Raw genomic sequence first — 14,592 nt, forward strand, 5'->3', positions numbered from 1 at the left:
GAACAAATGCTTATAAAAGAGGGTTTCTGGATTAGAATTTAAGTTCTTTGATATCAAACACATTTAATTCGAAGGTGAAAAGTTCTCGGTAGGTTCATTTTGGGCTATTGCTCCCAACTCAATTTCCTAATCAATTCAATGAGGGAAGAAAACCTAAATGCCAAACTTTGGTTGGTATCATGCAGAAAAACTGACTTAAAAAAAAAAATGTGCTGGGGCGCCTGGGTGGCTCAGTCGGTTGAGCGCCCGACTTCAGCTCAGGTCACGATCTCGTGGTCTGTGAATTTGAGCCCCATGTCAGGCTCTGGGCTGACGGCTCAGAGCCTGGAGCCTGCTTCCGGTTCTGTGTCTCCCTCTCTCTCTGCCCCTCCCCCGTTCATGCTCTGTCTCTCTCTGTCTCAAAAATAAATAAACGTTAAAAAAATTAAAAAAAAAAAAGTGTTACTTAAGGCACACGAAAAAGTGTAAAGAATAAACATAATGGATACCCAGCACTTGGTTTAAGAAGTGATACACTGCCAACAGTTAAATCATCCCCTTCCTGACTGCTCTCACCTCCCTTCCCACCATTACCCTCAATCTGACTGGCTTGGGGAAACTGTCACGCGGCCATGAGATCAACAGCCAAAGGGAGGGCTGGCCCTCGGGGAGACAGCCCCGCCAAGATGAGCAAGGGTGGCAGACTCCTAGCATTCCAGCGCTTCGGACTTAGCATTTCAACTACCTGAGTGATTCCAAAGGCCCGTGACATGTAGTTACTTGTCGTCTTGCTAAGACAGAACGTGGGATCCTTGACGCCTGTGCTATTAGGCTCTGTTAGGCTCGAGTGCAGGGCGGAAGCAAGTCAGAGATCTGTCAGTGAGCCTTCAGCCCTGCACCTGAACTGTGTGCCACTTACGAGCTACGGTACGTATCTGAAAGTCACTCAAAAAATTTTCTTTCTGTGAAAAATGGCTCCTGAAAGAAAACCATCTGATCGTGCTAGCAATGGAAGTGAAGAGTATGGTTTCTCTTGGGCAGAATATAGATGGTTTGTGGAAGGTATCTGAATTTAGGTATTCAAGGTCTCCTGAGGCCTATCTCCTGAACGTCAAAGGTCTACTACATTTACAGTCTTCAAAAGACTCGGTAAAATTCCCAAATGAGGTTCGAGATCTCTGGAGTCCACCTCGACCCACACTTTTCCTCTCCAGGGGAAAGAGTTGCTTTCTGTTCCAGAAAGCAACAGGTAAATCCTGTCATCGAGTCATATAAACTAGTAAAGGAATTGCTGTAGATAGAGCTAAGTGGAAAGGGACAGATAGGAAATCGTAAAGGAATGAATAAGGCTTTGCACTTCAGGAAGTACTCAGGTGCTGTATTAATGGGTAGAACTTATGGATAATGTAGAAGAAACTAAGAGAGGCACAGCTAGGTAGCAAATGGCGAGGACACTGGGGATCGTGACCCTGGGGCTTACTCACAGGACAGTTATGATCTTGGATTGCTCGTGCTGAGCACATATCTTCTTCATCAAGTTGATACTCTCCACTGTCTGGAATTTCTCAGCATTGATAAAGAACACAGGGCCTCGGGCCTTGGGGTAAAAGTCATGTTCCAGAGGAAACATCCAAGCATCCAGAGCCACAGCACACCTGTCATGGAACCAGACATTTGGAATAGCCATGCAGAAACCCAGGTAAGAGTAGTTAGGGTAGAGGGGGAAGGGGCAGGGTTCTTCCCTTCAGGGGGACAAAAGCTCAGAAAGCCAGAAGGGGGTACCAGGGCCCAGACACTTCAGTTACGATCTTGGGTAGAGATCAGTTTTACCTGTCACCAAAGACTCTTCTAGATTTTAAACTCACTGAGAGCAAGGGTCAGACCTTCTCCTGGATCTACTCAGGTTGCTGACCTGGGTTACTCAGAAGGTACTTCATTCATTCAACATTCACTGAGTACCTACTATGTGCTTAGCTCTGTGCTGTGGATACAGAGATAAATGACACAGTTCTTGCTCTCATGGAGCTCCCAGTCTAGAAATGGAGACAGAACAGACAAGGTAACGAAATGCAGCTTAGTGCCCTGACGGCACAAGGAGCTATGTGAGCCCACAGCATGTACGGCATGGGAGGTCAGGAAAAGGTTCCTCGATGCCACAACTCAAAGACATGGCCAGTGTGGCAAGCAGTAATCTGTCACCTGGGGCAAAACTAAGGACCCAAGATTAGCACCCCACCCCCAAAGTTCCTCCGGTCTTCTCCATATCAATGAAGGACATTCATCTCCCACTCAGATGATGTATACAAAAATGAAAAACCTGACTCCTCTTTCCTTCACCTCATACATCACCAAGTCCTGAAAATTCTAAAATATATCCTGACTCAATTCACATCTCTCCATCCTGCCACCTCTGTCCTAATGCAAACCCATCACCTCTGACCTTGACTCTGAAATAGCTTTCCTCTAACTAGCCTCCTGGTTTTCAGTCTTGTCCTGCTACAGTCCATTCTTCACACAGTAGCCAGAGGGATCTTTACAAGTGCAAATAAGATTTTTCTCGGGGCGGGGTTGAGGGGGGTGGTGCTGGCTCAGCAGGAAGAGCATGTGACTCTTGATCCTGGGGTCATGAGTTTGAGCCCCATGTGGAGTGTAGCAATTAGTTTAATAAATAAATAAATAATAAAATAAAATAATAAGTAAATAAATAAATAAATATTTTTTTTCTGCTTAAAATCCTTCAACGGTTTCCCATCATACCTGGAATAAAATCGAACACCCTCACTGTGGCCAAAAGGCCCTGTGATCTAGCCTCTGTTTATCTCTCTGATCACATCTTGAGCCACTTCCCCCTCACTCACTGTGCCTCTCCCATACTGACACAGCAAGCTTCTTTCTACCTCAGGGCCTTTGCATTAGCTGTTCCCTCTTCCTAGAATGATCCCCTAGACCTTTATACGGTTAGTTTCTTTGTTAAGTCTTGGTTTCTGTCACTTTCTCCAAAAAACCTCCAATTACTCTGGCATATCGGCCTCTTATTTGCTTCGCTACACTTGGGGACTGGGGATTTGACTATTTATTAGTCCATCTCCTCCCACAATAACATAAGTCCATGAAATCTTAGACCCACTGAACCCTCAGCCCCCAAAACAGTGCCTAGTATATAACTCTTGTGTGACAAACACACGCTGAATAAATGGTGTGTGCTCACAGAAGCATCGCTGGGAAACTCACCGAAACTGGGTCTCCTTGGCCAAAGCCAGTATCGCCGTGGCCCCACCAAATGAATGTCCCATCACAGCCACGCGGCTCATGTTGATGCTGCCCTGAGGAAAGCAGAGAACTGAGCCAAAAAAGAAACGAGGGGTTGCTTTTCCGGGAATTCTTCAGAGGCAAGAGGCAAAGAGTGAGAGTGATGTGGAAGCACAGTACAGTGGGTGAGCTCCCACATGCACGTTAAGAACCTCTTGCTCAGCGGAGAGCAGCCAGTCAGGCATTCCCCAGGCTGAACAGCTTTCTGTAGTCAGGAATTCTGAAAACTATGTTTTCCACCTTTGTTTTTGTAATCATACTGCCTGTAACACCTGGACCAGAGGAGACATTCAAATATATACCAACAGGGGCGCCTGGGTGGCTCAGTCAGTTAACCATCCAACCTCAGCTCAGGTCATGATCTCGTGGTTTGTGAGTTTGGGTGCCGCGTCAGGCTCTGTGCTGACAGCTCAGAGCCTGGAGCCTGCTTCGGATTCTGTGTCTCCCTCTCTCTCTGCTCCTTCCCTGCTCACGCTCTGTCTCTCACTCTCTCTCAAAAATAAATAAACATTGGGGCGCCTGGGTGGCGCAGTCGGTTAAGCATCCGACTTCAGCCAGGTCACGATCTCGCAGTCCGTGAGTTCGAGCCCCGCGTCGGGGTCTGGGCTGATGGCTCAGAGCCTGGAGCCTGTTTCAGATTCTGTGTCTCCCTCTCTCTCTGCCCCTCCCCCGTTCATGCTCTGTCTCTCTCTGTCCCAAAAATAAATAAACGTTGAAAAAAAAAATTAAAAAAAAAAAATAAACATTAAAAAAAAAATATATATATATACACACACACACACACACACATAAATGAATGGGCATAAATGATGTGATTCCACACTGACCCATCAGTGTAAGAGCACGTTAAGAACAAGAACTGTCTCTGGCCTCTAGACCCCTGCCTTACAGCCAGTCCAACAGGCTGACACGTGCACCAAGCCGAGGACAGAACAGAAAGCTCCTGCCACCTGTCATTTTCCTCTGAAGTGAGGCGTGCTCATCCAGAAACAGACTCAGGTTCTCCTTCCTCTGGGCATCTGTCCTGACATTTCTCTAGCAGTGAGTCTGGTTGCTCGAACATGCTCCGCAAGTATCTATTTCTGGTTGTCCACAGAAGCCTGCAGGGCTTGGTTATATAAAAAGCCACTGCAGCTGCCTGCTAAGGGGCTCGGAAAATCTCTCTAGCCTTTGCTGTCCAGCCTCTGCCCGGCTCCCATGCTCTCCCCTGCTCTCCCCAATTTCTAACCCAAGGCTCTGTATCCAAATTCTCCCCCCTTGCTCAGTACCTTCCAACCAACAACTTGGCTGGAGGCCACTTCAGCTTTTTTAAATAGGTTAATATATTTATAAATCCCTAAAATCAGGAGTATATAGCAAAGTCACCCGTGTACCACGTTCCCTTTTCCCACAGCTGCCCAACACCTATCCCTACACGGGTAAGTTTCTTCAGTGTCTTTGCAGAGCTTACTTACATGCATACAGGTAAATGTGACTCTATACTTCCCCCCCCCTTTTTATACAAGTGGCATTGTGTCTTACCTTTGTACATGATAATATTAGTACATAAAGACCTTTCTTATCCTTTTTACAGCTACAATGGGTTTCACCATGGCATAGACAGTTGGCTGATCCCCAAATCTGTCTTCTTCCTGGACAGACAGCTAGACTCTATTGCCCAGCAGTTGGATGTGGCCTTGGGACCGAGTTCTAGCCGACGGAATGAGCACGAAAGCGATATCTCCACTTCCAAGCTTGGCCCATAAAAAGTGTTTCATACAAACCTCTACACCCTTTCCAATTCCTGAACTACTGCACACAGCGGAGTTGGGTTTCACAAGTGGAATAGGGTAGAGCTATGAGCTGAAAGGAGCCTGGATCCCTGAGTTAGCTCGTGCATAGGAGCACCCATTTTCGACTTTACGTGGGAGAGAATTAAATTTCCATTGTGTTAAGCTGCTGAGATTTGGGACTTACAAGTTACAGCAATTAACATTCCCAAAACTAATACATCCATTGTTCCATAATCTATTAAACCACTTCCCTTACTGGAGAACACTTAGGATACTGTCAAGCTTTCGCTATTACAAACAACAGTGGAATGATTAACCTTGTACGTACATCATGTTGCATGGGTACAAGTATCTATAGAATAAATTCCAAGAAGTGGACGCTGCTGGGTCAAATAATATGTGCATTTGTGCCTTTGATAAGTATCGCTAAACTGCCCTGCATGGGGCAATTTGTAATCTCTACTTCCCCACAGTTCTGCCAACAAGAGTGAGTAATCAATTTTCAGATCGTAATCTGATAGACGAAAACGTTCTTAGCTTTTCTTATTCTGTATTTCTCCAAACAAAATACAACAATCGAACTAAACTCCAGCCTGCCTAATGTTGGTCTTAGGCTCCTAAGACCAACATTAGGCAGGCTGGAGTTTAGTTCGATTGTTGTATTTTTGCACAGGCGTGCAGCCCTGCACTTCAGTGCCCAGGACCCTGCTTGTCTAGTGGGGGTTGATGACATACATCAAATAGTTGGTAAAGCGCTTCAGATCTCTGCCTTGCCAACTGGGCATCCAGGCAGATACTCTGCCCTGGAAGACGCTACTAGAGCCTTTACGAGGTATTTTCTTTTCATTTATTTTTATTATACAGAGAGCCAGAGTGGTGGGGGGAGAGGGGTGGGGGAGGGGAGAGAGAGAAAGAGAGAGAGAGAGACTCTCATGCAGGGCTCTATGCTCAGTGCAGAGCCCGAGGTGGGGCTCAATCCCATGACCTTGGGATCACGACCTGAGCTGAAATCGAGTTGAATGTTCAACTGACTGAGCCACCCAGGTGCCCCTAAAACCCCTAAAAGGTACTTTGTAGTAAGGTTTTGGGGCACACAGCACAGGCTTTGGGATCCAAAAGCCCCAGTTTGAAGCCTGAGCCTACCACTTACTTAGCTGTGTCACCTTGGATAGATACTTAGCCTCTTTGATCTTTGGTTTCTTTCTATGTAAAGAGATAATACTTCCCGCATAAGTTTGTGCGAAGGGCTCTCATCACGGTAAGTACTCATAAGGCAGTAATTGTTATTTTTTTATATATATACATACACCATTCTCACTTATGCAATGGAATATTACACAGCTATTAAAAATCATGCCCTAGGGGCGCCTGGGTGGCGCAGTCGGTTAAGCGTCCGACTTCAGCCAGGTCACGATCTCGCGGTCTGTGAGTTCGAGCCCCGCGTCGGGCTCTGGGCTGATGGCTCAGAGCCTGGAGCCTGTTTCCGATTCTGTGTCTCCCTCTCTCTCTCTGCCCCTCCCCCATTCATGCTCTGTCTCTCTCTGTCCCAAAAATAAATAACGTTGAAAAAAAAAAATTAAAAATCATGCCCTAGAAAATATTCACCGGCATAAGACAACATTCAGACTATTTTGCTAAGTGAAAAAAAAAAGGCCATACAAAAGCTTGTATTAAATGATAACATTATTGCTTTTAAAAATGTATACGTATGCATTATGCATTTTAAAAGAACTAGAAAGCCTGGGGCACCTGGGTGGCTCAGTGAGTTGAGTGTCCGACTCTTGATTTCAGCTCAGGTCATGATCCTAGGATTGTGAGATGGAGACTGTGCTGAGCACCAGCCTGCTTAAGATTCTACCTCTGCCCCTCCCCCTGCTTGCAGGCTTCCTTTCTCTCAAAATAAATAAGTAAATAAATAGATAAATAAAAGAACTGGAAGGACAAACATCAAAATGTAGAAAAACTATTTTTTTCTTCATGCTTTTGTGTGATTTCTTGGTGGTCTAAATAGAGCCTGAGCTATTTTTGAAATCAGGTGGGAACGATAGGGGGGTTGGGAATGTATCTTCATAGGCAGCAAATTCCATAGCCAAGACAGTTTCTATCCTCCTGGGAGTATTTCTGAGATCCCCTTGAGGGAAGGAATTAGCCTGCTGTGGACGCAGGTTGTTTGTGGCTCGACAGCCCTTCCTCTGGGGACCGAAACATCTCTTCCTTATCCGTGTGGCCCTGTAGGGCTGCCAGTCCTGGTGCTCAGGTTCCCCTGACCCAGAAGTGGAGGTAGAAGCGAGGCAGGCCAATCTATCTGCCCCACTTAACAACTGTCCTTCTGGTACAGTGATAGATCTAGAAGGGACAAGTAACCCAAGCAGGGCCACGGCCTTCCCAGAATAGTGGAGGCAACAGAATCTCTCTTCCTGTTAAATCTGGAGCTGAATTGAAAAAACGCTTGGGGTGGGGCGCCTGGGTGGCTCAGTAGGTTAAGCATCTGATTTCGGCTCAGGTCATGATCTCGTGGTTCGTGAGTTTGAGCCCCGTGTCAGACTTTCTACTGTCAGCGCAGAGCCTGCTTCAGATCCTCTGTCCTCCTCTCTCTCTGCCCCTTCCTTGCTTGTGCTTTCTCTCTCTCAAAATAAATAAGCAAACTTAAAAAAAAACACAGGTTCAGGCTGCCAGCAGCATCTTTCTTGTCTAATGGGGGGGGTGTGCAGTGAGAATGGAGCTCACACACACAGAGTGGAACTGAGCCAGGAGAAGGTAGAGAGAGTGCCGGGACTTTGATGACAATGTCTGAGACCCTGGATCTAGCTACACTGGCCTGAAGCCTGTCTGCCTTGGGTCTTCCCACTTACGTGAGTCAATAAATTCTCTTTCGGTTTAAGCTAACGAGTTAGGTTTCTGTTATTTGTAACCAAAAAAGTCCTGATGAATATGTGTGCTCAGGGTCATACCAATGGCTGCCATACCTTCAAAGTCATCAGATCCAACCCGCCAGGCAAGATGTTGAGGACGATCTGCCCAGCAGTGACCTCCTGCAGGATCTTCAACACCCGTGCACACTCGCTTACCCTCTGATGCACCTGCAACACAGACAGTCCTGGTGGGAGCTGGAACGCCGCACAATCATCCAGCAAGGATCTCACTCTCCGACAGAGCCAAGGAAGAATGCAGGGATGGCTTGCCCACCCACATCTCAGCAAGCACTGTGGGTTCCACATCCTGAGAAAGGCTCAGCAACCTCCTAGCAGCTCACATAATCGCCACCTAACAGTTCACTGCAGTCAGCACTGCCATACAGACTCTCTACCCACCTCCCCACGGGGGTGTCAAGAGGACCGAATAAGACAACACATATGAAAGCACCTTGAACACAAAAGGAGCAAGAGTGTTTTTGAATCAACCTAGTACTGGATTCTACGTGCCTATTAACAACATACATCTATTGCTTTTGTCTGTCTAGCACTTATCTGCTCCTACTTTGCCCGCTAACCCTGACCTTTGAGGACTGTGCTCCCCTCAAATCTATCAATGTACTTCTGATGGGAATTTCCCATTTGGGTATCCCTCCCCAGTCTAGGAGCCTCCCTCCAGGGTTTTTCATTTTCAACCTGCAGCTTGAGGCAGGTATGACGACTGGGAGACAACCCCCAAAGAACCTAATTCTCTCAGATGGGGAGCTGAAACATACGCAAGCTCAGACTGTCACGAGCTACGGTTCTAACCTCACAAGGTAAGCCAGTTTGCAGACAAGACCAACCAGCAGAGCAGAGATGAGAAAGAAAGAAAGGTCTTGACCGTATTTGTCTGGCTCCCGTGGTCCTGCCCCACTTACAACTGCCTGGATAAGCCAATCAAGTCTCCATTTGGCCTAACGAGATTAAATGGACTTTCTGTCACCTGCAATTGTAAAAGTCTTGATTAATACCCCATTTCTCTGATGTGGCAAGCTCAGACCCACTATGGCTGAGATTTCAGGACAGAAGGTTAGTGAAAAGTCTTCTTAGTGACTACAGTAGGAGGAAGACAGGTAAACTCTCCCTTCCCCAACTGGCACAAGCCTACCTGGCAATTTCGGACATGGAATTCCTTCTCCCCTTCTTCAATCTGACGGTGAGGGATCCATTCCTCCTCCAGCGACTCATTAGGGAGCTGGTTCTCCTCTGGGGCCTGCTTGCAGAAACAGGTGGTCGCGGCTGACCCGTCCCTGAAATACACATGCCACCAGAGACACCAAGAAGACACTCTTCAGCTTATTTCTCCCCTTTACCAAATCCTCCATTTCCGCCAAGATACCCTGGATCATCCTTTGGCCAGGAGGGAAAAAGATCTGGGGGCATACACAGGAGAGGAGAAAAACCCTGAAATGGAAGACTGATAGGTTTGAACCCCAATTTAGCACTGTCACCTTCAGCAAGTGAACCTCTGAACCGTGGTTTCCTCACCTTTAAAATGAGTATAAGGGCGCCTGGGGGGCTCAGTCGGTTAAGTGACCGACTTCAGCTCAGGTCATGATCTCCCAGTTCGTGGGCTCACGCCCCGCATCGGGCTCGGTGCTGACAGCCCGGAGCCTGGAGCCTGCTTTGGATTCTGTGTCTTCCTCTCTCTCTGCCCCTCCCCCGTGCACACATGCACGCACTCTCTCTCTCTCTCTCTCCCTCCCTCCCTCTCAAAAATAAATGAAACAATAAAACATTAAAAAAAAATTTTTTTAAATGAGTATAATACCTGCTTTGCGTGGTTGTTGTGAAGACTAAAAATACCATCTCAATATGGGTCTAGCCTATATCCTAGCCCACGGCAGGCATCCAATCTATTATACTTCGTTATGACTGCCGTCCCCTCACCTGTGTTCTGGAACAGCCACCACAAAGCCGTGGGAGGCCAGCTCCATGCAGAAGGCTGAATACAGTGTCCTAGAGATTCAGGAAGGAAGAAAGAGAGAAGTGGTCAAAAGAATTGCCCACCTGCAGCCCCCAATCCAACCATACTTGGCTAGTGACCATCTCAAAAGATTGAATGGAGGAAGCTTCCTTTGGAATAGCCCTCCTCAAGGTACTTTCTCCGGCCAGCATACCACTTGTCTCCCCAAGGTTCCAAGAAGCATGTGGAAATCCATCCATGATGTTTTCAACCCCATATGAACCTTGACTTATCTCCTCCAGCACCTCCCAATACAGTTTGGCTACTTCGACAATTGCATTTTTATTGTCTATATGTTGTATGTCTCCCAAATTCGTTGGTCAGATCCTCGAAGACAGACACTCTGGCTATTTCTGTAATATGCAAATCTGCCCCTGTCAGTTAGCATGTGATTTTTTTGGTCTGTCCTCCAACTTCCCAGAAAAAAAGCAATATGGCAGACACTGTTCACTGCCTACTCTAAACACTTACTTTTCCCTCCGCCTTAGTAACAGAATCTGATTTTCAGCTCAAGATAGTTATGCCATCAATTATGACATTTCTCAGCCTCCCCTGCAGCCAGGTTTAACTGTGTGATTAAGTTCCAGCCCAGCAATAGAAATATAATACTACCCTCATAATGAATTAAAATTCTCTAGTAGATATATATTTTAATGTGTACTTACTTATTTCTGAGAGACAGAGAGAGAGGCAGAGAGAAAGAGAAGCCCAAGTAAGCTCCATACTGATAGCGCAGAGCCCGATGCAGGGCTCAAACTCATGAACTGTGAGATCATGACCTGAGCTGAAATCAACAGACTGCTTTCAGCTCAACTGACTGAACCACCCAGGCACCCTGATATATGTTTTAAACTCAACAACAAAAAAAAACAAAAAACCCGGGTGGAATTAATTTTAATAATATGTTATATTTAACTCAATAGAGCCAAGACATTATCATTTGACATATAATCAAAATGTCTGAATTAGGGACACCTGGCTGGCTCAGTTGGTAGAGCATCCTACTCTTTGATCTTGGGGTCATGAGTTTGAACCTTTGAGCCCCACGCTGGGTGTAGAGATTACTTTAATTTTTTTTTTTTTTTTTTTAAGATTTATTCATTTTTCAGAGACAGACAGAGTGCGAGTCGGGGAGGGGCAGAGAGAGAGGGAGACACAGAATCCCAAGCAGGCTCCGGGCTGCTCAGAGCCTGACATGGGGCTCAAACCCACAAACCGTGAGATCATGACCCGACCCAAAGTCAAATGCTTAACAGACTGAGCCACCCAGGCTCCCCAGGATTACTTTAAATAAAAAGAATGTCTGAATTAATGAAATATTCTATTAAGTTCTTTTTTTTTTTTCCATTTGAAGTCTTTGAAATCCAGTGTGTACCTTACACTTCACATCTCAGTTTAGACCAGCCATATTTGTAATGTTCAATAGCCACATGCAGCTAAAAGCTACTATAATGGACAGAGTAGAGCTAGTCAATGGGACTAGACAGTGTGTTGTACAGAACTTTCAGGCAAGTTCTCCCTTCCTATTGCTTGGAATGTGGGTGTAACGGTAGGAGCAAAAGCAGCCACCTGAGGTCATCAGATAGCCTTAGAAATGGAAGCCACACATGGCCGAGCAAGATGATAGAAGAAGTCTGGCTCTCTGCTTAACTGTGGAAGTACCATATCATCTCTGTCTACCTCTAGCTTTCTTTTATCTAAGCAAGAAAAAAAAACTTCATATTGCTTGTGTCACTGTTATTTGGAGTTTTTCTGTTAATACAACTTGTTTGGATCCTAACTGATTCAGAAAGGTCAGGAAGGACAGACATTAAATTGATTTTCACCTTCTCTCACTTCTTCAAGGGAGGCAGTGCATTGGACGTAAGAGCCAGAGAGATTTCTGATCCTCTCCCAGTTCAAACTGTGTAACCTTGGGTAAGTCTGCCTTTCAGAGCCTGCCTGGTCATCTGTAAAATATGCATCCCGCCCCCCCCCCCCCCCCCACCTACCTCACAGGACTGTGTGGAAACCAAAGGAACAATGGCACATCACAAACAGTTAATATTTATTTATGTATTTGTGTGTTTATTTATTTAGAGAGCACGTGTGAGCACGTGAGGGAGGAGGGGCAGGGGGGTGAGAGACAGAGACAGAGAGAGAGAGAGAGAGAGAGAGAGAGAGAGAGAGAGAGAGAGAATATATCTCAAGCAGGCTCCACGCTCAGCACAGAGCCCAATGTGAGGCTCCATCTCATGACTGTGAGATCACGACCTGAGCTAAAATGGAGTCAGATGCTTAACCAACTGAGCCACACTGGCACCCCAATAAACAGGTAACATTTAAATACACATACTCCTCCCTGTGATGGGAAGCCATAGGTCTGGAAGGATTTCCAATCCCGAATTTAACCACACAGGCAACAAGAGGAAACCATGTCCCTTTCCCTCCCTGCCTTTTTTCTAGGAATTTTTTTTTAATGTTTTTTTTTTTTTAATTTATTTTTGAGACAGAGAGAAACAGAGCATGAACGGGGGAGGGTTTGAGAGAGAGGGAGACACAGAATCTGAAGCAGGCTCCAGGCTCTGAGCTGTCAGCACAGAGCCTGACGCGGGGCTTGAACCCATGGACCATGAGATCATGACCTGAGCCGAAGTCGGATGCTTAACCGACTGAGCCACCCAGGCGCCCCTTTCTAGGAATTTTTTTAATGTTTATTTATTTTTGAGAGAGATAGAGACAGAACGTGAGTGGGGGAGGGGCAGAGAGAGAGGGAGACACAGAATCTGAAGCAGGGTCCAGGCTCTGAGTGGTCAGCACAGAGCCCGATGTGGGGCCCGAACTCACAAACCATGAGGTCATGACCTGAGCCGAAGTCAGACACTTAACTGACTGAGCCACCCAGGCGACCCTTTCCTAGGAATTTCATTCTGGTTATTGATGAGTATTTATAATTGGCTCACCCAGGTCAACTGAGGGGTGAAGTCTCAATACACATTCGTAGACCAAAAAGACCACTCTCCAAAGTCATGTGCTCACCTGCTGTCTGTATAAAATACCTGTGAGCTTATGAGGATGTTTCTTACTTTTTTCCCTGCTAGACTACAGTCTTTCTGAAGGCAAGGACTCTGTCTTATTCACTACTGAATACTCAACCCCAGCACAAGCCCCAGCATATGGCAGGTACTGAATTTACTGAATAAGAAAGCAACATTGAGGGCACCTGGGTGGCTCCGTCGGTTAAACGTCCGACTTCAGCTCAGGTCATGATCTCGCAGTCCGTGAGTTCAAGCCCTGCGTTGGGCTCTGTGCTGACAGCTCAGAGCCTGGAGCCTGCTTCGGATTCTGTGTCTCTCTCTCTTTCTGCCCCTCCCCCACTCATGCTCTGTCTCTCTCTGTCTCTCAAAAATAAATAAAAATGTTTTTAAAAAGTTTTTAAAAAAAGCAACATTGAAAACCATCTATTTGCCTTTTGAGCCGCATCTCCACATTTACTCTCCACTTCCTGCCATGGGCTAGCTGTGTGAGTCCACGTTTAGGCTCCCCTAGTGGATGCAATTCCTTGATGTTTATTCCATAGGACTCACCTTCTCATGCCAAGGGGATGGCACAGAACAGATGCTCAACAGATATTTGCTAAATGAATGAGAACCTAGCAAAACATAGCCCTTGTATTCACTTAGTGAATATTTGTTGGGAAACTACTACTTTCCCAGGTATTGTCCTAGGCACTGGAAGAGATAGAAGACAGACATGGTCTCTGCCTTCAGGGAAATTACAATCTAGTAGAAAAGACAGACCTTAAAGAATAATCACACATGGGCACCTGGGTGGCTCAGTCGGTTAAGTGTCTGACTTCAGCTCAGGTCACTATCTCACGCTTTGCGAGTTTGAGCCTCACGTCAGGCTCTGTGCTAACAGCTCAGAGCCTGGAGCCTGCTTTGGATTCTGTGTTTCTATCTCTCTGCCCCTCCCTTGCTCACACTCTGTCTCTCTCTCTCCCAAAAATAAATTAAAATTTTTTTTTAAAATTTTTAATTAAAAAAAAATCACACGTAGTTAATTCATTATAATTATGATAAGTACTGAGAAGTACTAGATATTGTCTTATGAAAGTACATTACTGAAAAAATTAAACTAATATAATGCAGGGGTTAGGATGGGTGTCCCTAAAAGTGACATCCAAACTAGACAAAGGTTAATTTGGAATTAGCCAGGCAAAGATGAAGGGGTTGGGGGGCCAGAGGAGGAAGAGAGAAGCAGAACAGCAAATATTTCAGGCAACGGAAACAGCCACAAAGCACAGCACAGATAAAGGCTCTGAGGCAGAAAACAACATAGTGCTTTTATAGAAGTGAAAGATCAGTTTGTCTCAAGAGCCGGAGTGAGGCAAGTAGTTAGAACTGAGACTGGAAACTTTGTCTGGGACCTGCATCCACGTAAGGCCATGACAAGAACTGAATTAAGTTCAAAGGACTATTAAAAAGTCTAAATACAGGGGCGCCTGGGTGGCGCAGTCGGTTAAGCGTCCGACTTCAGCCAGGTCACGATCTCGCGGTCCGTGAGTTCGAGCCCCGCGTCGGGCTCTGGGCTGATGGCTCAGAGCCTGGAGCCTGTTTCTGATTCTGTGTCT

The 14,592-nt window shown here is 46.1% G+C and overlaps 1 protein-coding gene across 4 annotated transcripts in view; it reads right to left on the bottom strand.

Moving 5' to 3' along the window:
• The window catches only part of PAFAH2 (platelet activating factor acetylhydrolase 2), an 86,958-nt gene that overhangs the window by 41,965 nt on the left and 30,401 nt on the right, over nt 1-14,592 (bottom strand). For all 4 annotated transcript variants that reach the window (XM_086716100.1, XM_086716101.1, XM_025912325.2 and 1 more), the window contains 5 exons: nt 9,905-9,973; nt 9,123-9,264; nt 8,027-8,140; nt 3,211-3,302; nt 1,464-1,634 (listed from right to left, as the gene is read on the bottom strand). In XM_086716100.1, coding sequence (XP_086572226.1) covers nt 1,464-1,634; nt 3,211-3,302; nt 8,027-8,140; nt 9,123-9,264; nt 9,905-9,973 — 588 coding nt within the window. The remainder of the gene's footprint in view (nt 1-1,463; nt 1,635-3,210; nt 3,303-8,026; nt 8,141-9,122; nt 9,265-9,904; nt 9,974-14,592) is intronic.

This window comes from Puma concolor, chromosome C1 (assembly GCF_028749965.1).
Source record: "Puma concolor isolate L17-30 chromosome C1, mPumCon1.1.hap2, whole genome shotgun sequence".
In the NCBI taxonomy this organism is placed as follows: domain Eukaryota; kingdom Metazoa; phylum Chordata; class Mammalia; order Carnivora; family Felidae; genus Puma; species Puma concolor.